Raw genomic sequence first — 20,561 nt, forward strand, 5'->3', positions numbered from 1 at the left:
GATTAAGCTGTGCGGAGGCAGTCGCATGCAGTGGGGAGGGTGGGTGCCCCCTGCCTCCTGGAGCCCAGCGCCTGCCCTCCCCACCAGCAGAACAACCACATGCCTGTCTTTTAAGGTCTGGTGACTCCCTGCTGAGATAAAGCCCCTCGAGGCCCAGGCCAGAACATGACAGCCTAGGTCCAGGCGAGCACCCTTCCACAGGGTAGCTGGGCCTGACGGGATCTGCTGCTGCATGGCGGTGGCAGGGAGGGCACATGGTACAACCTAAGGCATGAAGTCCAGGACATCAAGCCTACCATCCCTGGGCTCCTGGTCACATGGTCAGTGGCCCCCAAGGCCGAGGCTCAGACCTATCCTGGCTGCGATGGAGAGCTAGTGCTAGGGATGCACGCAGGTGGCCTGTGGGCTGTCCCTGCTGCCACCACAGGCCAGGGTCTTCCAAGAGGGCAGGGGAGCCTGTGAGGAAGGTGCTTTCCCTGCCACCTCCCTCCGCCCCAGCACCCACTTCCTCACCTGAGCAGGCACATCCCGGGCTCTGCCAGGCGGGGTGCACACATCCCCGTGGCGTTTCAGGAAGTGGTTGGGCTCAGGGCCTATCCAGCTGGGCCCTGGGGACGTTCTAGCTGAGCCCAGTGCCACAGGAGGGCTGTGTTGCTGCTCTTGCTCCTGCGCACCCTTGGACCCGGCCCTTCCTGGAAAGGGGCGTCCCCAGCCAGGACAACCAGAGGCCGGGAGAGTGAGAGCCGAAGCCTGTGGTGTGGACAGTAAGTGGTTTATTACTGTGTGGACACAGCACGCGGTGCGTGGCCAGACAACACCGTGGTGCCGGATGGCTGTGCTGCGTGGAGATGCCGAGCCCAGCCGGCCCCTCGCTGCCAGCTGGGGAGCTCACAGCGTCACCTGGGAGGAAACCTGGAAACCATCTAATGAAGCAGGTGATTTGGGGGTGTCCTCTAAAAACCAAAAGAAATGTACACTTAAATAAGCAAATATAAAATACAAAAAAAGAGAATAGACCTGGCACTCTGTGTCAGATAGAATCTAAAAAAATCCAGGAGTTGAACTTTGTTTCCTCATTTCAATTTTTTATCACAGATTGAGACTTTCAAGTGAAGCACATCCTGGCTTCTGCGCTTGGTGTGTGCTGGAGGCCGGGGCTGTGGACTCCTTGCTGTCCTCCGGGGTGGTGGCTGCTTTACGTGGTGCTGATTCCACTCAGCTCCTGCCTGATGGCTGAGGGACAGGACAGAGAGGCAGGCTCAGGGCAGCCGTGGGTAGCCAGCCCACACCCCTGCGGACCCACCAGAGGCCGCCAGAGGCCATGCACAGGGTGCAGCCTTGCGGCAGCTTTGCCACAAATCTCTGGGGGAGGCAATAGCACCTGTGTGGGCCTCACAGGCCACTTCTGCCAGTCCCCGCTGCCACTACCTGCTCTGGCAGAGTTGCTGGCTGGGGTCTGGAGAGGCCGGGCCTAACTGTGGCCTCAGCTGCCACAGGCGGGGCAGGACCTTCCTGTGAGCGGTGCCCTGTGTGCTGAGGCTCAGGGGTCTTCATAGGGTCTGGATGGGTGGCATCCAGGTCTGCTCAGAGGACCTGGGACCCTCCCAGACAGAGTGGGCTGCACACTGGAAGTAGGAGGCCTTGCTATTGGAAGGTGGACGCTGCTGACTGCCGCCCGGACCCTGTGCAAGGCCTCCGCAGATGTCCCCAGCTTGTCTTTCTTCTCCTGCCCCTCATCCCTCTTAGCCACACATGCCCTCTCCGTCCTCCCAGGGCCTCTGGTGTCCTCCCTCCTGCTCCTGTCCTCCATGTCAGCTCTGGCCTCTCCCTGGACAGATCTCCTGGGCCCTGGAGCCAACATTCAGGAGCAGGTGGAGGGGGGGACCACCAAGGAGCAGGGGAGGTTTCTGGGGGCTGGGCACTGCGCCTGCTCTCCCAGGGCTCTTGGCTGCCCTGGGTGGGATCCTGTGGGCCTGCACGGCAGCAGCTGCCCCGGCACTCCAGCCTCCTCCATGCCAGCCTGCCAGCCTGGCCAGGCGGCCTTGCTTCTGGGCCCATGGCGGGGTGCACCCACAATAAAGCAGAGTTAATAGCTGGCTCAGAATCCTCGTTCATTAACTCTGTACCTCCCAACCCATCCTCTAGCGGAACGGGACAATTCTGAATGCCCTCTACGGGCCCAGGGTGTGGCTGGGCCTGCTGACTCCCTGTGATGGACTCTCTGGGAGTCTGCCATCAGTCTTTGCCACTTGTGACTCTCTCGTCCAGGTCACTGCTGATGCCCTGGGGGCCAGAGCCAACCACCCAGTGTGAAGCTTCACCTTCCTGGAGGGACAGCAGGCAGGATGGCACAGGCTGCACTTCGCTGCTCTGTTCCAGGGCCAGCCAGCCCTGCCCAAACTTTCCCGTTTCCTCTGGCTGCAGATCTGAGCCAGCTCCTCAAAGTCCCTGGCGGATGTCATGCTCGGGACCCGCCCTGCTCTGGAGTGAGAGGCCGTTGGGGGGAGCGCCACATCTGCTGGAGTCAGGCAGGCTGTGATGGTGCGCAGCTCCTGGCTCCTAGCCCTCTGCACCCCAGGAAGGCAGCAGCCCCTCAGAACTCCAAAACCAGCGACAGCAGGGTGGCAGGTCAGAAAGGCAATGTCAGTTGCCAGATGATGAAATACAGAACAAAAACTGGGGTGTCCCTAGGCTCCCCCCCACTGATCAGGCCCACCCTCCAGCAGCCGGGGAGGCAGCAGACCCCAGGGCCAGGGGCACACCCTTGGGCAGGCAAAGCACTTAACCTTCCTGGGCCTGGGTTCCCACAATCAGGGCTGGGAGGTCAGTGCCTCTGTGGGGCCGCTGGCCAGCAGCACTGGCTCTCCTGCTCTGCAGCCTGCCTCTTCCCCAGGACACCCCGCCACGGTCCACTCACCGTCGATGATCTCCTCCTTCACCTTCTGGAGCTCTCGAACCACCTCCTCCAGGATCTCCTGTGGGTGGGGCCTCTAGGTGAAGGGCCGGTGGCCTTTGCCCCATCCCCCTTGGGCCCTTGGCATGGCCCCAGCTGGGGAAGGATGGTACGGGCATGGGGCAGATACTGGCACACACTGGTGAAGCCAGGGCTGGCCCACGGGAGAGGTCCCCAAGGCAGGCTGGGGGACCGGACGGCAGGGGCCGGGGACAAATGGTACACATGGATACCAGCTTTCCTCCAGTGGCCACTCCCTGCCTGGCTTGGCGGCATCCACGAGTGGGTCCCACTGGGCATTCCTGGCTCCTGACCAGAGAGGGTCTCCAGCCTGAGGAGAGGACACACTCACCTGTTTCATCCGGTCCAAATCCAAGGCGTCCAGGGCCACGTCGTTCATGCTGCCAGCAGGCTTCACCCTGAGGGGGAGGAGGGTGGACCGGTGGGCAAAGCCCGTGGCGTCCCACACTGGGGAGTCTGGCGTGCCAGAGGCACCCGAGGGCAGGCTGCTCCCTTGGTCTTTCCGGGGCTTTTCACCCATGTCACTATTAGGCTGCTCAAAAGACAGTGATGCCCAGTGTCCAGGGCCTGGGGGCCCGTGGGCACCGTGGCCACATTCGCAGTCCACGAAGCCTGCTGTGACAAGCCATCTTCCGACGTGAGAGCTCTTATGTGGAGGAGACAGCTCAGGCTGCGTGCCACGTCCACCCACCGCCGCCATGCAGAGAGCACCAGTGACCGGCTCCTCGGCGTGGGGCTCATGTCCCTGGCTGAGCGGGGCTCGGCAGACCTGCAGCGTGGCACTGCGTTCAAGGTGGAGTCCCAGTCAGCCTGCAGGCACCACTTCCCACCCAGGCCAGTGCCCGGTGTTGGTGACCAGTGCTGGCGTCTCTCCCTCAAGAGACCAAGGGGATGTGGCCTTGCTGCTTTGGGTCTCGTGGCCTGTGCTTTACTGAAGAAGCTCGGAGCCGAGGGTAACGACCCTCTCACGTGGGCATCCCCTGGAAACCTCAGCACTGATCTAACGACCGATTTCTCTCCCCGTGTGGACAGCGTGGCAGGGACATGAACCCAGCCGAGTCAGCAAAGGGCTCGCGGCCATGACAGGCTCAGGCCTGCCCTCTGTGGAGCCATCTGTGAAACCGGACAACAGGTTTGTCTCCCAGTTCTCTGTTCCTGCCCAATGAGGGACACGGCTGCCGACCCCAAGTCCACCGGCAGGCACGGCAGCTCTGCTGGGGCTGCGGACTGCCCACTGCCGGCTCCGGCCGCCTTCCTCTGCTCAGCCAGCGTCACTCCCCAGCTCGTCCTAAACAGCCTCTCGGCTGCCCGCCTCCACCCTCCCGCCTCCCTCTGCGCTCCAGCCACACAGTCCTTGGACTTGCCGGGTGGTCACAGCTTGGGGCCTCAGCACGTCCGTCCTTCGGCTGGGAGGCTGTGCCCACGAGTCTTATCCAGCGGCCTGCCCAGCCCGCGCCTGATGACCCTGTGCCCTGGAGGACCCACAGCTGTCCTGTTTATACGGAGCTCCTCAGGGTGAAGGCTGCTCCCGGCACACGGCCTGGCTGGCTGCTGAGTCTCCTCTCTGTCCCTCTGCTCTGCGGCCTAGCCAGGGCTCTGCTCATTACCTTGTCTCACTCAAGACTGATGGCCACTGTCACCTGCTCTGTGGAGCAGTCTCTTCCTTCAGTGTGCAGTGGACAGTGGAGATGTTTCCTTGGGGTGGGCTCCAGAGGCTGGCAAATGCAGGCACCCTGGGCTGTTTCTCTCTGACTTTTGGGGCAACTCAGGCCAAATGTCCTATCCTGTGGTCACATGGGTTTTGGTTTGGGAAATGAGGCTGGCGGTGGGAGGAGACTGGCTACGTGAGCTGTACGCGGGGAAGGGGGCGCCATGCTCGAGAGGCCCAGGGGCCCAGCTTCAGCAACAAGCTCCTCTGTCCTCTCTGTCCACATGGCTGTCCCCTGCGGCCTCACCTTCACACCTCGCTCACTTCCTGCCTCTTGGACAGTATCTCCTTAGGCAGGAGAGGAAGGAGCTGGCCTGTGTGACCCCAAAGTCCCTCTAACTCCACCTTTCCCCAGGTCTCAGGGGACAGACCACCCTTCCCAGAGCAAGCTGTTAAGCGCCACCACGCAAGACAGGGCTGGAGGTGTTAGTTGTGGAACAGGGACAAGGAGGCCCCGGAGCCTGGGGAGGCAGGAGGGTTGTTCGGTACCTAGAGTGAGGCTGCGACTGAAGGGGGCTCTTAGCTTCGGGGCTCTTTGCCACAGACGGCGTTCTACGGCAATGGAATGAAACAGACACGTGAATCGGTGCCAGCTCCGGCCTCTGCCCCCAGGTCACGGCCCAGGCCTTCCCAGGGCAGCTTACCTGGACAGTAATGAAGACACAGGCTTCTCCACCGAGTTGCTCCGCTCCCAGGGCTTCCGGCCAGCCTCTGTCAATGCATTTCACAGATGAAGAGCCACAGGTCTGAGAGGACCAGAGGCCACCTGACACTACACACTTCTGGCAGGGTCCCACTGCAGGGAGGGTGCAGAGACCCTGGCAGGAAGGTCTGCTCCAGGGGGAGCTGTAACTTGGTGCCTGATTCTCAGTTCCACTTTGGCCCAGGGCACGACTTGAGGCCCACAGATGGCACTGTTGTCACCCCATCTCCCCTGCTCCAGGACTCAGGCTCCTGCCTCCCTCCAAAATGCCTAGGACCAGAAGGGCTTCGGATTTTGGGGTGCTTTGGACTTTGGAATATTTGCAAACTCTATCAGGAAGGATTCCAGGGCACCTGAATTTTGGATTAGGGATACTCGACCTGTATGAGTCTGTAATTCATCATAACACAAGAGACGTGTTGACCCAGAGGGAATTCAGTGGCTTTGGAGGATGAGCAGGGGCAGAAGACAAAATCTCGAGGGGCAGCGAGGAGGCTGCCCTCCCGGAGCAGATCGACCTGGTCTCGGCCTGGTCTCCTCAGAGCCACTCCTTGGGCCTGCAGGCACAAGAGCTGGGACAACAGCCTAGGTCCAGGCCTGTGGCTTCAAGCACACCTGTAGCCGCAGGAGCCTCAATGCCTAGCTGGGAAACCACTTAACCTGCTCAGAGGCTCTGGGTGAGTCAATAGCACAGGGACAGCCAGAGGAGAGGACAGGCGAGCTTCCCGGGCAGGAGGCAGCAGCCACCTCTGCTACGGTGAGGGGGCGCCACGACCCTGTGAGACGCACTAAGAGCTGGCAAGAGCTCCTCTGCCTGACTCGGGGCCTTTCCTCCCCGTGCTGGCATGGAGGGTGCAGAGCAAGGTCAGCTGAATGACTGAGTGGCCACCCCTGCGTCTTCTTCCCAGTATGGGCCCATGGCGCTCTCCTCAGGACGGCCTCTCCGTCACAGCTGCCTGGCAGGGCAGGGCTGTGCTCCTGGTGAGCGAGAGGGCTAGGTGGCGTCTGCCATGCAGATTGAGCGGGCGTTACCTGGGACACAAACGCTAGTGCTTAGACTTGCTGGGCTGTGTGTGGGGCCCAGTGGTGCAGCATGTGCCCAGGTATGGCAGCCCCAGCGCCACAAAATCAAAACCAAACTGTAATGACAAAAAACATCACTCTTAAGGTGGCCCAGCCTGCACCTCAGGCTCTAGGCGCCCTCTCCGCCGGGGGCGAGTGCTGCGGGCAAGTGCCTCCCCTGGCAGGACTCGGTCCCGGTGGGGAAGGCAGGTCTGAGGCCCTGGGTAGGAGGCTGGAGCTGGGCTTCCGCGCCTGGGCCCTGCTGCTGCTCCCAGGAGAGGCTTGGATCGCATCATCCCCTCCCAGAGCCCCTCCCTGCTGCTCTGAGGCCCGGTGTCTCCCGGCTCAGGTGGAGCCCTCTCACCTGAGGAGTTAGGTGGCTGGCTGGCTACTCGGGTCCCTGGGGATGGGGAGGTGCTCGCTTCTTCCTAAAATGGGAGAGAAGGTGCTACGTCAGCCTGCTCAGCAGGGCTGCCTGGGTCATCATAGGGACTGTTTCCAAATGTTCTCAGCGAAGGTGCATTAGTTGTATAATCAGCAAAAGGCAGGATGCTGGAGGACGAGCCCCCAGTTCCACCAGGGAGGTCCCTGAGCATGACAGTCGGGAAAGAGGAGGCCCTGCAGAGCCCCAGAGCTCCCTTCTGATCCCCAAACCCTGCCCAGCCCCGACCTCAGGGGTCTTAGGGACTTCTCACCAGTGCCCTGTGGAGGGGCTCACAGGCTTCTGCCCATCGCCCACCCTGCTCCTGAGGAGCCTGTGGCCAGCAGAACCACCTCAGGTCCCTGCCCCTCCTCTGCTGAGCTCATCACGCTCCCAACTACGTCCCCTCTGCCATGGCCTGTCGAGGAGCCCGGCAGGGCCGCAGCTGCGTCCCTGTAACACCAATCGAGTTGACATTATATGGCCGCCGTGTGGATGAGGTGTCCTAGAGAGTGCCCGGTGGTGCCCTGGCTGTGAGGGTGACAGACCTGCCACTGCCGAGGTCCTGCCTATGGACGACCCAGGAGCACCCGTTTCCCTTTCGGGAGACAGCAGGCGTGCAAGAATCTGTGCGGCTTCCTGCACCCCGTCCGACTGCAGGTGGCCATGCTGCTGCCAAGAGGAGCTGCAGGACTGAGTCTGGCCTGGCTCAGGCTTGGCTGGGCCCTGGCGTTCCGCTGCCTCTGCCAGCCCCGCCCCAGCCCTGCGCCATGCCACCCGCAGCCCCAGGTTCCCTGCATTCCTTGCGGGATGCACTGTGCTCTAGTCCCACCCCACAACTCTGCTCCTCCTCCACACCCTGGGCGGACATGGCTTCTAACGGGGTCCCCGGGCTGCCTTCAGGGGCCCTCCCTGGACTTGGCGCTCGCCTCTGCTCTCACCCCATCTCTGCCTCTCCCAGTGGGCTGCAAGTGAGCTCCGCAGGGCAGAGTGTCTCCCGGGTCCCTCGCACACGACGCAGAGCCTGGCTCACGGTGGGTCTGCAAGGGGGCAAATGTGTATCTGCCACGGCCGTGCCAGGAGTCTGCAGGGATGCTCCACAGGTGTGAGCAGTGTGGCAGTGAATGCGACTGGCATGTGTGACAGGGGCACGTGTTCTGGAAAGATCTTTTACTATCGAGAAAACGACATTTATCAAGTAAACATCACTTCTATCTACATTCAAGGACACACATGCAGCTGCTGTGCAGAGCTTCCGAGCAGCGGTGCCAGCCACCCATGACTTTGCACTAGTGTCATTCTGACCCAGAGCCAGAATCTGCGTTGCCACTTCCTGTCACACTCCGTGTACACTCTGCCTCTCCTTCCTTGGTCCACGTGAGGCTGGGGAGGGGAGACTGGGCCTCCCACAGCCCCCTCCTGGCTCCAGGACTCTGGGTGCAAAGCTAAGTACCCCACCCCTGTCCCAACGTGAGACCGCAAGGGGCCAGGCCTGTGTTCCCATACCACTTGTCCCCATGCCAAGAACAGGCTGGCATCTGTAGGAACCCCTGGAAATCTGTGGGCAAACAAGTGAGTTCTGGGAGCTGGTCCCGAGGAAGAGAACTGTGCTAGACTCAGGTCTTGGCCTGAGTCTCTGCAGCCTTCTCATCTCAAAAGAGCCAAGCAAGGGCTCAGGTCAGTCGGCACGAGTACCTGGGGCCATGGGCCCAGAGAAGCCAGCGAGAGTGAACGTGAGGACCGTGCACCTGGGGACACACGGACATTAGGGTTCTTTCTTCAATATCTTTAAATCACAGTTAAAAAAAAAAACCACTTCCCTGCATAAAAGGGACCTCGTGCCTCCCTTTGGGCTGGGCCGGAGGCTGCCCCACAGCCTCCTGTCAGCAGAGCTGCCTGGGGCGAGCATGGGGCAACTTTGCTTGGGGTGGAACTGGTTCTCAGAGTGGTAACATCATTGCTATGGACAGCAAGTGGCCGTGTGCCCACTGGTGTCACTTGGCTCTGATTTGAGAGGTACTTTCTTCTTTCAAGTAATAACCATTTGATCTTTATTAATTATAAAACTAGTACACGTTCGCTGGAGGGAATTCGGAAGACACTGAAAAGCATGAAACAGAACACGGAAGCTGCTGCCAGTGTCAAGTGTGCCCACGGTTGGCGTGGGGGACTTGTGTAGCCCCTGCAGCCTGGAGGCTAGTCTGGTACGAGGAAGGCCCAGGGAACAAGAAAGAGCAGTGGCCGGGCCTATTACAAAGAGGAGGAAGCCTGTGCAAGGGCACACGCCTGTCATTCCTGTGACTCAGGAGGCTGAGGTAGGAGGATCGCAAATTTGAGGCCAGCCTGGGCAACTGAGTGAGACCCTCAGCAACTTAGCAAGACCCTCTCTCAAAATAGTAATGATGGAGCTAGGGGGTGACTCAGGGGTAGAGCAACCCTGGTTCAGCCTCCAGTATGGGGTGGTGGGAGTGGGGAGATGGGGCTAGAAGAAGGGGGCTACACCCTGGGGTCGAAGGTTTCAAGATCGTGATTCTCTTCTGGAATCCCTGGGTGTGAAATCCATTCCCTTTCTTGTGAAGCACCAGCGGCTGCCTAGGAAGAGCCTGTGTGGACTTAAGACCTCTGCCATGACTGGAGTGGCACTTGGTACTGACCCTGAACCCACCCGGGGCTCCTGGCCACGCAGGCCTCTGCATTTGTAGAAACTTGTGGTGGGGGGTTGGCCGCAGCCCAGTGTGTGCGGTGCCTGGGACCCGGCCGCAGTGAGTGTATCAGCTTGGCCATGGGAGCTGCACAGGGCTGGGGAGAAGTAGGGCAGGGGGACGGGACAGTGCCTCCCAGTCCGGGGCCCAGGAGGTCACATGCTTGGGAGGAGGGTTTATGTAGAGAAGGGCAGGCGAGGGGTCGGCAGGCAGCAGAGGAACGGCATGTGCCCAGGCCCAGAGCAACGTGCTCTGCGCGAAGAGGAGCAGGTGACTGTGGCTGCGTCCAGGCCCAGGCTGCCTCCCCCGCTGACCCCCAGCCACACTTCTGCCTCTTCGTCCTGCCACCCGGACTTCACACTAAGCTGAGGCGTGTCGGTGGGACTCTGTCTTAATCTAGAGGACAGGGGCTGGCCGCTGAGTGGATGCCCAGGATGCCACCGAGAACGGGTGCCCGGGGTCTTGGGTTCCTGGGCCCTTCTGCCGCTCCTGCGAGTCACCAGTGAGTGTGCACCACGTGGACGTCCCAGCCGGGACACCCCGAGCCCCCTTGTGTGGGGCAGGCCGAGGGAGCGGGTGGGCCTACCGTCTGGCTTTCGTCTTCCTTTCTGTCCATGGGCTTGTCTGTCTGGGAGGCTGCTTTTCTCCTAGACACAGGGGAGGAAAAGACACTGATCAGCTTCCTGAGGTTCTCGCGTTGACCCAAAACCAGCGAGCTGCCTCTCTGCTCGACCTGCTGGCCCTCAGGCAGCCGCGTGGGGCGGGGGCGAAGGAGGCCACCGTCCAGGCCCTCGGCTGGTCGGGAGCCACGCCCGCTGTGCTCAGGCCTTCTATGCTTGCCCGTGACCCAGACTTGAAACAGGTCTGGGCAGAGAGGAGGGCTGGATGCTCCATGTTTGTCCAGCTCAACCAGGGATGGCCGTAGCCCCCGGGAGGTGGAGGAAGCTGCTGCACTGCCCAGCTCTCCTGGTACTGAGGCTTGGGTGAGTGGCGGCCATACCCCTAGGACACTCCAGCCTGGCCACGGAGAGAGGAGCCTCTCGGGGCTGTGGCCTGTCCCTTGGGTCAGGGCGGTGGGAGATTCCATTTCAGACTGGCCCCGGGGACAAGAGACTCCAGCTCCTTGCAGGAAGGGGAAGACAGTTCCTGTCACCCTAAGGCCCTCCCGTCCTAGAGCTCAGGCACCAGCGAGGCACCAGGAAGCCTGCAGGCCCCAGTCAGGCCGTGTGCCTCCCTGCAGGCCCCAGTCAGGCCGTGTGCCTCCCTGCAGGCACCAGTCCCTCCTCACGTACTCTCAGGTTGCACTCATGGTTTCTGGGCTCAATGTCTGACGTTGTCTGGCCGCCTCCCAAATCTATACCTGCAGGGCCGCGACATTTCCCGCAGATCTGCTCCTGTGGATTCTCAACTCCGCAAAGCTGCTGGTGTTAAACTCTTGTAAACTGAGGCGAGCTGCCCGCCAAGGATGAAGGGGGCATGTGCTGAGCAGCTGCCCCCTACGGCCATGCTGCAGCCTCCCCATCTCTGGACAGGTGACTACCTGTCACCCAGCCCAGGCCCCTGGGAATGGTCCTCGATCCCGACCTCCTAAGCCTTTTTGCCTGGCCACTCTACCTGGACTTTATTCCCCAGTAGTCTCCCTTGCCTTCACTCCCAGCCCCTTGCTGCTGGCTGCGTCCTCTCTTCCTGGCCCTGGACAGCATCCTCGCTGGCATACCCCACGGCCTGGCCCACTGTACCCCAAGTCTCCCAGCAGGCCTGCGTCAATTCTCCTCCCTGCAGTACTGGGCATTGACCTCAGGAGGGCTCCAGCTCTGAGCTACAGCCCCAGGCCTTTTAAAAAAATTTGAGACAGGGGTTTGCTAAGTTGCCCAGGCTGGCCTGCAACCTGTGATCCTCCTGCCTCAGTCTCTAAGCAGCAGGGGTCACAGGCATGTGCCACGCTGTCTGCCCCATGTTTCCTCTCTTAAGAGTGTAGAGCAGACCAGGCTGGGGTGGTAGCAGTGAGCGCTTGCCCTGCCTGGGTGAGGCCACCCTGGGCAGGCTGAAGCCACTGCTGGTGTGGCTGGAGAAGAGGATGACCAGGTACCGGGGCATGGGAGCTTTGTCTTCCCATCCCTCAGGAGAGGCTTCCTTCCTCTGGGTTCCTGCTGCTGTGTTTCCCTGCTTGCTCTATAATGAGTCCCAGAGGAAGGGGCACCTCACCCCACATCCACCAGAGCGCTGGGAGCTTGGGACTGCATCTTGTGCCCACTGACATCCCAAGTACAGGCACTAGCCTCTCTTCCTCTGGGGCATCTCTGAAGTGACCTCCAAACGCATCCCTGCTCAGGACAGGGCTGGGACCTAGCAGATGCTTTGACTCTGTCACACTGAGATGAAGAGGGACTTAGGAGTTCAGAGGACTCCTGGCTGAGGCCTTGGGCTGACCCTTGAGTTGGGGAACTGCAAGCAACAGTGTTGCCTGCTTGGCGAACCCTGGGTGACAAAGGACTCTGGGGCCAGCCAGGATCCTCTGTGAGGTGCTGAGGGACAGCAGCTTCTGGGGCGGCACCGGGCTGGGGAGTAGAAGACCCACCTCTTGGCCAGAAGTTTGTTCATCTCCTCCATGAGGCCTCCCCCGCCTCCCCCGCTGCTCGCCCGGTTGGCATCAGACTTTGCTGTCCCACTGGGACTGGAGCCTCCAGAGGCATCTTCCGGCTGAGGGACAGAATGCAATGTTTCAGATTCTGGTGGCTGGAGGGCAGTTGTGCCTCTCTGAGGGCCCTCGGGAGCGCGTGCTTGAATCCCACCGTGGCAAAGCCAGGAGGGTGGAAGGGACCCCAGGACAGCAAGACAGCGGAAGGCAGAGGAGGCACATGCAGGGGGCCTGCGGAGCAGCCCAACACTGAGGTCATGTGTGACCTCCCTGTGCCACAGTGTCCTCCTCCGCATGGAGGAAAACTCCCGTGCCCCACTTAGGAAGGGTGCGGAGAGGCGCCTGCAGTTTAGGACGGAGAGGGAGGCAAGCCATGGGTGGGAGGTGCCTGTCCCCCGCCTGTCCCCGAGGCTGGAGCTCTTACCCGCTGCACCCTTCTCAGCTTGGCCCCGGCCAGGGCAGCGGCCAGTCCTGACACGGAGCTGTCGTCGTGGCTGGCCCCCTGGGCGCCTCCAGCTGGCAGGGGGGGCGGCGGTGGTGGGGCGGCCCCCGTGGGTGGGGGTGGGACAGGGGGTGGGGGCGGGGGCGGAGGCCCGCTACATGAGAGGGGGGCGCTGGCTGCCGTAGAGGGATGCCCGGGTGGGAAGACGGACCCTGGAACAGAACGGGGCTCAGTCAGTCCTCGGCCCCCTGCTGGCCTGAGCCTGGTCCTCCTCTCAGGTCCCTGGGGGAGGGACAGAAGGCAGTGGCTCCCGAGAGTCACAGGAGGCAGGCCCCGTGGCGCTCGTGTGTGAGTGCTCCTGGGCCTCCCTTGCTCCTCACGCTTTTCTAGCGGGAGAGGAGGCTCGGGCAGTGTGTGGGCCTTCTCCCCCTGTTCCTTCTCAGCACCTGGCACTATCCTCAGCACTGGCAGAACTCGGTCTCCAACACGTAAGTGGGACTGACCCTGGATCTTGGGGACTGTGGCAGATAGCTGGGTTCCAGGGCTGACTGGGACATGGTGAGGGAGCGGTGCCGAGTGCCCAGGCTCCACTGGGTCTCCAGCCAGCCACCCTCCCTCAGAGGCTGCCTGAGCCTCCACTGTGCACCAGGCACTGAGCTGGGTGCTGGGAAGAGCCACTGGCTCCTCGCCCAGGTGCCTGTGCCCAGTGGGAAACAGTCTTGAAGACGACAGGCCACCCAGAGCGGGCATGCAGGCCAGGAGCCTGTACAGTGGCTCCAACCTGCACGGGAGTTCTCAAGGACTGCCGGACAGAGCGGGACTGGACAGTACAGCAAGTCGCCTTAGCGAGGCAGTGAGGGGGGGAGGGGAAGAGGCTGCTGGGGAGGAGCGGAGAGGGGAGGCCAGGGTGCTGGAGCGTGAGACGGGGCAGTGCTGCGCTGGGCAAGGCAACGGCCGTGGAGGGTGGCCTGGACAGCAGGCCCGGGCAGCACCAGAAGCCCAGCATGGCAGGGGAGGCACTGCCAGCCTCCAAGCACAGGGTGCCCAGGGGATTGGTTCCTTGCCGGCAAGGCAAGAGCGTTCACCTGCTCACTTTAGAGAACACGCGAGCAAACTAAACAAGGCAAGGGACACGGGCTATGCCTGCAGCCAACCCGACAGCCTCCTCCTCTATGTGCCGAGCTGCAGTCAGGGCTGGAGAGCCTGGTGGTCTCTCCTCCGGGCCTCCTCTGGGCCTCCAGCCCTGTACTTCCCTTGGTCACAGCAGACACTAGTGTCAGGATGGGCATTTGCTGGACAGGGGGCTCTCTGTCTGCCTTGCCCATGGTGTGTCCCCCAGAATGTCCCCTGGGGAATGAGTGACAGGAGGCCTGAGGGCCAGTGGACAGGGCTGGACTGGCTGAGTGGCACTCCGAGGTCACGTGAGCCCGCCGTGCCCGGCCCCGGCTGGTGGAGGGCTGCCACCACTCCGTGTGGGCTGTAGGAGGGGCTCTCACCTGTGGCTGAGGTTCTTCTCTCCAGAGACTCCTGACGGTGCTGCTGCTGCTCCATCACTTGTCTGAAAGGCAACCGGGCCGGGGCTGATGGCTCGGGACCCACAACCACAGGCCCTGGCTCTGAGGGCACCCGGGCTGGCCCTCCTGCACTCCTGGGAGCTGCCCTGCCAGGCTGCCTCCACTGAGCGGAGGGTGAGTGTGGGTTTGGGTCCTCAGACGGGGCGTGCGGGTGGCCCCCTAAGCTCAGGCAAACCTCTGGCTGGCGTGGGTTCACCCATGGCCTGGTAAAGCTTCTCCCTTGGGACTGACAGGCTCCCATGGTTTGGGGGGTCTGTGACCCTGACCGGTCCACCACAGGAACACCTGTTCTTACTGCACCTGGCTGAGCTCCTTGAGACAATTTGTAGGCACTGCTAGTTGTCAGGAGAAATGGACATAGAGGCCGCAGGCCCAGCCATCCCAAGGGCCATCTGCAGAACCAAGCTATGAGGACCTCACTGGGAACTGACCACTGGTCTCGTGGCAGAGTGGCCTCAGGGTGCTTTCAAGGCTGACTGAGTGAGGAGAGTGACCCACAAATAAATGCATATACTTCAGGGACTGAGAAGGTGGCACAGGAAGGGCCTTCTGGGACCACCTAGGGACGGCAGCAAGGACGCACCTGGCTGGAGCAAATGCCACACCTGGGCCGTTGGTGCCCGAGGTCGGGTGCTCCAGGGCAGCATCAGGGAGGGTGCTGGAGGCAGACTGCTCTCTACCACGTGGGGAAGGGCGGGTGTGTGGCCCGGGGGCCACAGCCTGCGTTCTCGGTGTGGGCGAGCTCCTGGGCTCTGGCCTGCGGGTGCTCAGAGAGCGCCTGGGGAGGACAGACGGGCGCCTTGCCCGGGCAGGGAGCCTCTCCTGGCTCCTGTCTGGGATTCATGGCTGTGATCATGGGCAAGTCGTTTCCCTTTTGTGGGCCTCAAGTGCTTTTCCGTTAGGTCAGCATTCGGCCACCTGCCCTGGGCTCTTGTGAGGGGTGTGCCTGCAGCCAGCACAAGGCGGGAAGCCCCTGGGCATCGAAGGTGTGAGGGGTCCCAGCAGCACCGGCCTCGCCTCTCCACCCACTGCCAGATCATCAAACCAACCCCGCCCTCCTCTGCAGACCCACGTGCTCGGAAACCACAGTAAAACGAGGATATCTGCAAAGTATCGAAAAACTGAGTCTGAAGTTATGACAGTGAGTTTCCTGCGCTGGGATTCAGACCTCACGTGTGGGCCCCAGAGTCCTCTCTCCTCTGGGCCTCTGAGGTCTGAAAAGACCCCCCATGGGTGGAAGGTCTCTTGCCTCTGTTGACTCCAGGCCCGCCCTGGTCTGAGCATGGCCCCTGCAGCCCACTGCCAAGCTGGCCTTTGACTTGGCCTTGGGTTAAGATGGGAGAACGGCTGGACTATCTGTGCAGCATCACCTGCCCCTGTATGTCACCTCCCGTCTGTCCCGCTGGGGTGCACTGCTCGCCCTCTGGGGGAGGCGCCTGGGACAGACCTACCTGTCTGCCCGGTTCTGTTTAAGCCCTGCTGCCCTGAGCCATCCCCATCCGGGCTTCACTGCTCACTGGGAAACAGCAACGCAGAAACAAGCCCTCGGGTGGTGTGAGGACCGAGGACCTCCCTACACCACGGAGCTGGACTCCGAGGCTCTAGAAGGCAGGCCGCAGGTCTGTGCATGTGGCTTGACAAAAATGAGACCATTGCTCCTACTCTGGGAAGCAGCTGCCCGTCCGGTTCCTCATGTGCTCAGGACAGGCTGAGCAAGGGTAACATCGTTCTCAGAGGTAACTGGGCTCGGAGTGGCACCTGCCTGGAGTCACGATCACCCTGTGGGAGACAGAGGCCCAGGAGCCCTAGGCTCCTGTTGCGTGGTGTTGGGAGAGGTCAGAGAAGACCAAGGCCTGAGTTTGAGAGCTGTTCCTGGCAATGTGACCCTGGGAAGCCACTCTGCAGGGAGCCACCAGGACCTCTTCTCTGATCTCAGGACAGAGCACTGCCCTTCCTCCCATGGTGGGGGCTGATCACCCTCATCCTGGGACCCTTGAACTATCGCCTGTGTCAAGACTACCATTAGCACCCTAGGGAAGGTGAAATTGGTGATGGAAGGTCAGCGGGCGGGACCTGCCAGGCTATCACGGGGACTGTGTGATGCAGGGTGGCGGCCGCCCTGTAAAACACCTAGGATATGGGGGCAGCATGGCCCAGGTCAGGGAGGCGCGCTGCTGTGGCTCCCCGTCCTTCAGGCCTCTGGGAGCGTTGGCCTGGGCTGCACCTGTGTCCTCACTCACTGAAAGGCAGCCCTAGCACTTGGGGGAGGCTGTGAGGCTGGCCGCTGCCCAGGGTGGGGTTACCTTCTCTGGATGTCCATCTCCTCAGGAGAGGGGCCATTCTGCACCTGACGCTGGGTGGAGGGGCCTGTGGGGCAGAGAAGCACAGAGCAGAGTGGTCAGCGGAGGGAAGAAACCAGCCAACAGCCCTATTGTACCCTCTGCTCTCCCGGCCACAGAAGGGATGGCCCTGGCCTGTGGACGAAGCAGGGCCCTGCACCTGCGCCACACCCGACACCCAGTCTCCATCAGCCCTTCCTGTGGCTCCGCCCTCTAAGCCACACACAGGACCTGACGCACATGGAGGTTGGGTCCCCTGACGCTGAGGGCAACATACTCAGCTGAGTGAGCCTGAGGGCCAGCTGCCCCAGGGGCCATGGAGTGCTGAGCCCGGTCTGCGCCACACAGGCTCCACTGCACGTGGGTTGGTCCTGCCTTTTGTCCCACCTTGCACTTCTCCTCCTTTAAAAGCTTGCCTCACCCTCCAAAGATGGAATTTCTAACCACAAAGCTTCTTCCAACTTCCATCGAAGCTGGCTTTGAATAAAACCTGCTATTTTCCTGCCAACTGAACTCTCGAGTGATTTGGGAGCAGTGGGAAGTACAGCCGGCTCTCTTCCTCAGGCAGGCAGCCGTGTAGGCAGGTGACCGTCCAGACTTGACCTCCTTAAAAACCATCCCTCTTGGCTGTTGACCCTCTCTTCTTGCCTTCAGATGACACTTGCTGCCTCTGCTTCCCTATCTGCCACTGTCCCTCTGATCTTAACTCTGACACCAGCCTAAAATCACCAGCATATTTGGAATGGTCAAACCGGTAGGTCCATTTTATTCTGCTTAATTTTTTTTTGGGTGCTAGTAGGAATAGAACCCAGGAGTGCTCTACCACCGAGCTACAGCCCATTTTGAATCTCATTTTGAGACAGGGTCTTGCTAAGTTGCTCAAACTGCCTCAAACCTGGGATCTTCCTGTCTCAGCCTCCCGAGTTGCTGGGATTACAGGTGTGTGCCACCACACCCAGCATAGTCCACTTTTTCGGTAAAGGACTGACACTCAGAGGGTGGTGTCAGAGCCCTAGCTAGAACTGGGCCTGGGGGGCAGGGCAATCCGTGCCCAGTGCCACCCTGTTGCCAGCAGCAGGAATCTGGAGCGGCTGGGGGAGAAGCAGGGTCCTGCCAGGGCTCTTGGGGCTCAGGGCTGACCTGAAGCCTCCAGAACCACACCTGCCCTGGGCCCCAAAGGCAGGGCCCTGGAGCAGGCCAGGCCTGTGTGGAACCGCGTGTCCAGACGAGGGCTGCTGCTGGGAGTTGCACTGGGGCATCCTGTGTCACATTCGGACCAACTCCAGGCTGCAGCCAGCCTGGGAGAGAGTGACTGTGCCTTCTCCTTGCCAGCTCAAGTTTCCCTTGGGAACCACAGAGTCACAGTGACTCGGGGAGGGACTCTGGACAAGTGGCTTTGTTTCCAGCCTTGGAGGAGGTGGCACAACAGGGGGGCTCCAACATAAACAGCGACCCAGGGGGCTGGGGAGATAGCTCAGCTGGTAGAGTGCTTGCCTTGCAAGCAAAGGCCCTGAGTTCGGTCCCCAGTACCCCCCCCCCCCCCCAAAAAAAAGAGTGTAACAGCGACCCAGGGGACTCCTCAACCTCCTGAGTCACAGAGGTCCAGGATCCTCATGGTCCTTCCCACCTGTTCTCAGGAACATGAGCAATGAACAGGTGAACAGCGCTTCAGCAACGTCCAGGAGCGTTTCTCATTTAAATTAAGCCCTAGTTCTCACGACTGTGAAGACAGCTGAGGAACAGGCCCGGGACAGTCAGGGGACTTGCTAGCAGTTACAGACAGCAAGTGGCAGGGCAAGGCAATGGCACTCACAAACGCCGCCCTGTGCCTTAGATTCAGTCTCCCTGCGTGTCAGATGAGACCAGTGTGAAGACTGGGGTGCAGGACTCACAGGCTCCAGAAGAGCCAGGAGCTGCTCTTGGTTGGTGTCCACAGTGGACCGGTGTCTCTACCCCTACCATTATCCTGGCTGAGGCAGGAGGTTTCGAGATGCCCCAGCCCCACATGCTGGGACTCTGCTGTCAGCCTAGCCCAGGCTTGGCCACTGTGCTGGGACAGTGGACCTCTGCCTTGTTCTGGGACCTGGTCTCAGCAGCTGGGCCTGCTCCTGAGTCTGACTCTGTCCTTCTCCTGGGGCTAAGTTCCTGTCCTGGAAAGCTGTACAGCCCTGGTTCCCTCCTTGGACCCAGGCCTGGATGCCTGGATTCCCCTTACTGCTGCAAGGACCTCTGTGTCTGCTGGTGTGGTCACTATGCCAGTTCCCCTCGTCTGTCAGGACCCGGGATGGCATCCAGTTGCACACAGTGGTCTGTTGTGGTCATGTGCCTTGGAGTCCTCAGGAGGCCTGCTGGCCTGCGCTGCCCACCACCGCTTCAGCAAACATCTCTCTGGAAGGCAGGGGAGGCAACAGGAGCCTGGCCCCTCTCAGGGCCCCATGACCCTGTGCTTAAGATACACTACAGAAGAGTTTTAGATGCTACAGAGCAGGAAGAGGCAACAGGAGGCCTGGTACTGCCTCCTAGGCTTCTTCAACGAAGGAAACAGTGGGCTGCTTTGAGCTGCAAAGCCTATGGCACTGTGAAGTACAGTCCATTTTAGGGTAGGCGGTGAGGCCCAGGGTCTGTCTGGTGTTACCCTGTGCACATGTGCAGATGTGAGATTCCCTCTGCTCCCAACTCCTGGCCTCTTCCATTGGCCCAGAGGCCCTATGACAAGGTCAGGGCAGAGGGACAGGGGGACGAGTCACTCCTTCAGGGTGGCCATTGGCCCTTGGGAAGCCTGGGGCAACAGCCCACTTACAGGTGCTTCTTCAGAGAAGGAGGTGCTTTCTGGGCAGAAGCAGGTGCATGTGGGACAGTACTAGGTATCAGATGCCCACCTGTCCTGGTGCTGAGCAGGTGCAGATGACCTTTGCAGGATGTGGCCAGAGGCCAGGGTGGAGGACACACGGAGTTGCCTCTTGCCTCCTGAGCTGAGCCTGGATCCTGCAGAATCCAGGGGGAAGAGGCACCCCGGACGTTCCTTCCTGGCCTCCCATAGCTCAGATGTCACTGCATCTCACTTGTGCTGCCTGAACCACAGGAGACCACGGGCCTCTCTGTCCACCCCCAGCCGTCTTGGCCTGTCCCTCCTGGTCCTGCGCCCCAGTGAGCTACAGGGCTCTGCCTCCACTCCCTGCCCTCCTTCTCTGCCTGCCTTCTCCAGTGACGCTGCAGCTCAGCCACCTCCAGAACACACAGACCCAACACTTGTGAGGTCATCCGAATGGGTCAAGGCTTAGGCTTGGCCCGACCCTGGGACTGCTTCTGGACATGCCATCACAGCTGACCCCTCCATCCATCCACTGAGCTGACCCCCTGGTGCTCCCCACCTCTATGTATTCTGTGGACTACTCAATCCCCCTGCCAAGGCTTCCAGGCCCAACTCGACTGTCACCTCTGCCCAAGGCCTCCCCAGGTCCCAGTCCCCTTGCTTCGCCACACCTGTATGCTTCTACCACAATCCGCACAATTTTCTGGCTCATATCTCAGTGATGGGGGGCTGTCCTCTTTCCAGCTCCAGACCTCAGGCCTCTGGAGGGCAGAGTGCTCAGGGCACTCAGCTCAGGCCTGGTGGGCCTTTGACACTTGTGTTCTACTGAGCTGAACTGTGAAGGTCAGGGAAGGTGTGGCCACCAACCCTGGGGGACAAAGCCAGGGGGAGAGCTGGGTGGAACTAGCCTGAGTGAAAACAGACAGCCCAAGAGGTGGCCTCAGAACTACAGGCAGAGGGACTAGCAGGTGGTACCTTCAAGAGGTGAGTGGCCCTGGGGCTCCCTCTCATGGAATCCGTGCCAGCACCAAGGTGAGCCCAGCCTGTCTCGCTCACTATCGTGCCCTTCTGCTTCTACCAGGGAGGGTGCGGCAAGAAGTCCCTTGCCAGATACCAGGCCCCTCCTGGACTTACTGGCCTGTACCAGGAGCCCAGTGCAGAGAGACTGTGGGGCTGAGCTGCAGGG

At 61.2% G+C, this 20,561-nt stretch overlaps 1 protein-coding gene across 6 annotated transcripts in view; it reads right to left on the bottom strand.

The window, feature by feature from the left end:
• Positions 1-756: 756 nt before the first annotated feature.
• Positions 757-20,561, bottom strand: part of EVL (Enah/Vasp-like) — a 141,601-nt gene continuing 121,796 nt past the window's right edge. For 5 of the 6 annotated variants that reach the window (XM_079129514.1, XM_079129516.1, XM_079129512.1 and 2 more), the window contains exons 4-14: positions 16,528-16,591; positions 14,147-14,208; positions 12,633-12,862; positions 12,149-12,270; positions 10,157-10,217; positions 6,812-6,875; positions 5,327-5,393; positions 5,172-5,234; positions 3,306-3,372; positions 2,918-2,975; positions 757-1,233 (exon numbers count right to left, since the gene is read on the bottom strand). In XM_079129514.1, coding sequence (XP_078985640.1) covers positions 1,196-1,233; positions 2,918-2,975; positions 3,306-3,372; positions 5,172-5,234; positions 5,327-5,393; positions 6,812-6,875; positions 10,157-10,217; positions 12,149-12,270; positions 12,633-12,862; positions 14,147-14,208; positions 16,528-16,591 — 896 coding nt within the window. In that variant the 3' untranslated portion in view covers positions 757-1,195. The remainder of the gene's footprint in view (positions 1,234-2,917; positions 2,976-3,305; positions 3,373-5,171; positions 5,235-5,326; positions 5,394-6,811; positions 6,876-10,156; positions 10,218-12,148; positions 12,271-12,632; positions 12,863-14,146; positions 14,209-16,527; positions 16,592-20,561) is intronic. The other variant, XM_079129517.1, reaches the window with a different exon arrangement.

The sequence above is a fragment of the Sciurus vulgaris genome, assembly GCF_902686455.1.
Source record: "Sciurus vulgaris genome assembly, chromosome: 2".
In the NCBI taxonomy this organism is placed as follows: domain Eukaryota; kingdom Metazoa; phylum Chordata; class Mammalia; order Rodentia; family Sciuridae; genus Sciurus; species Sciurus vulgaris.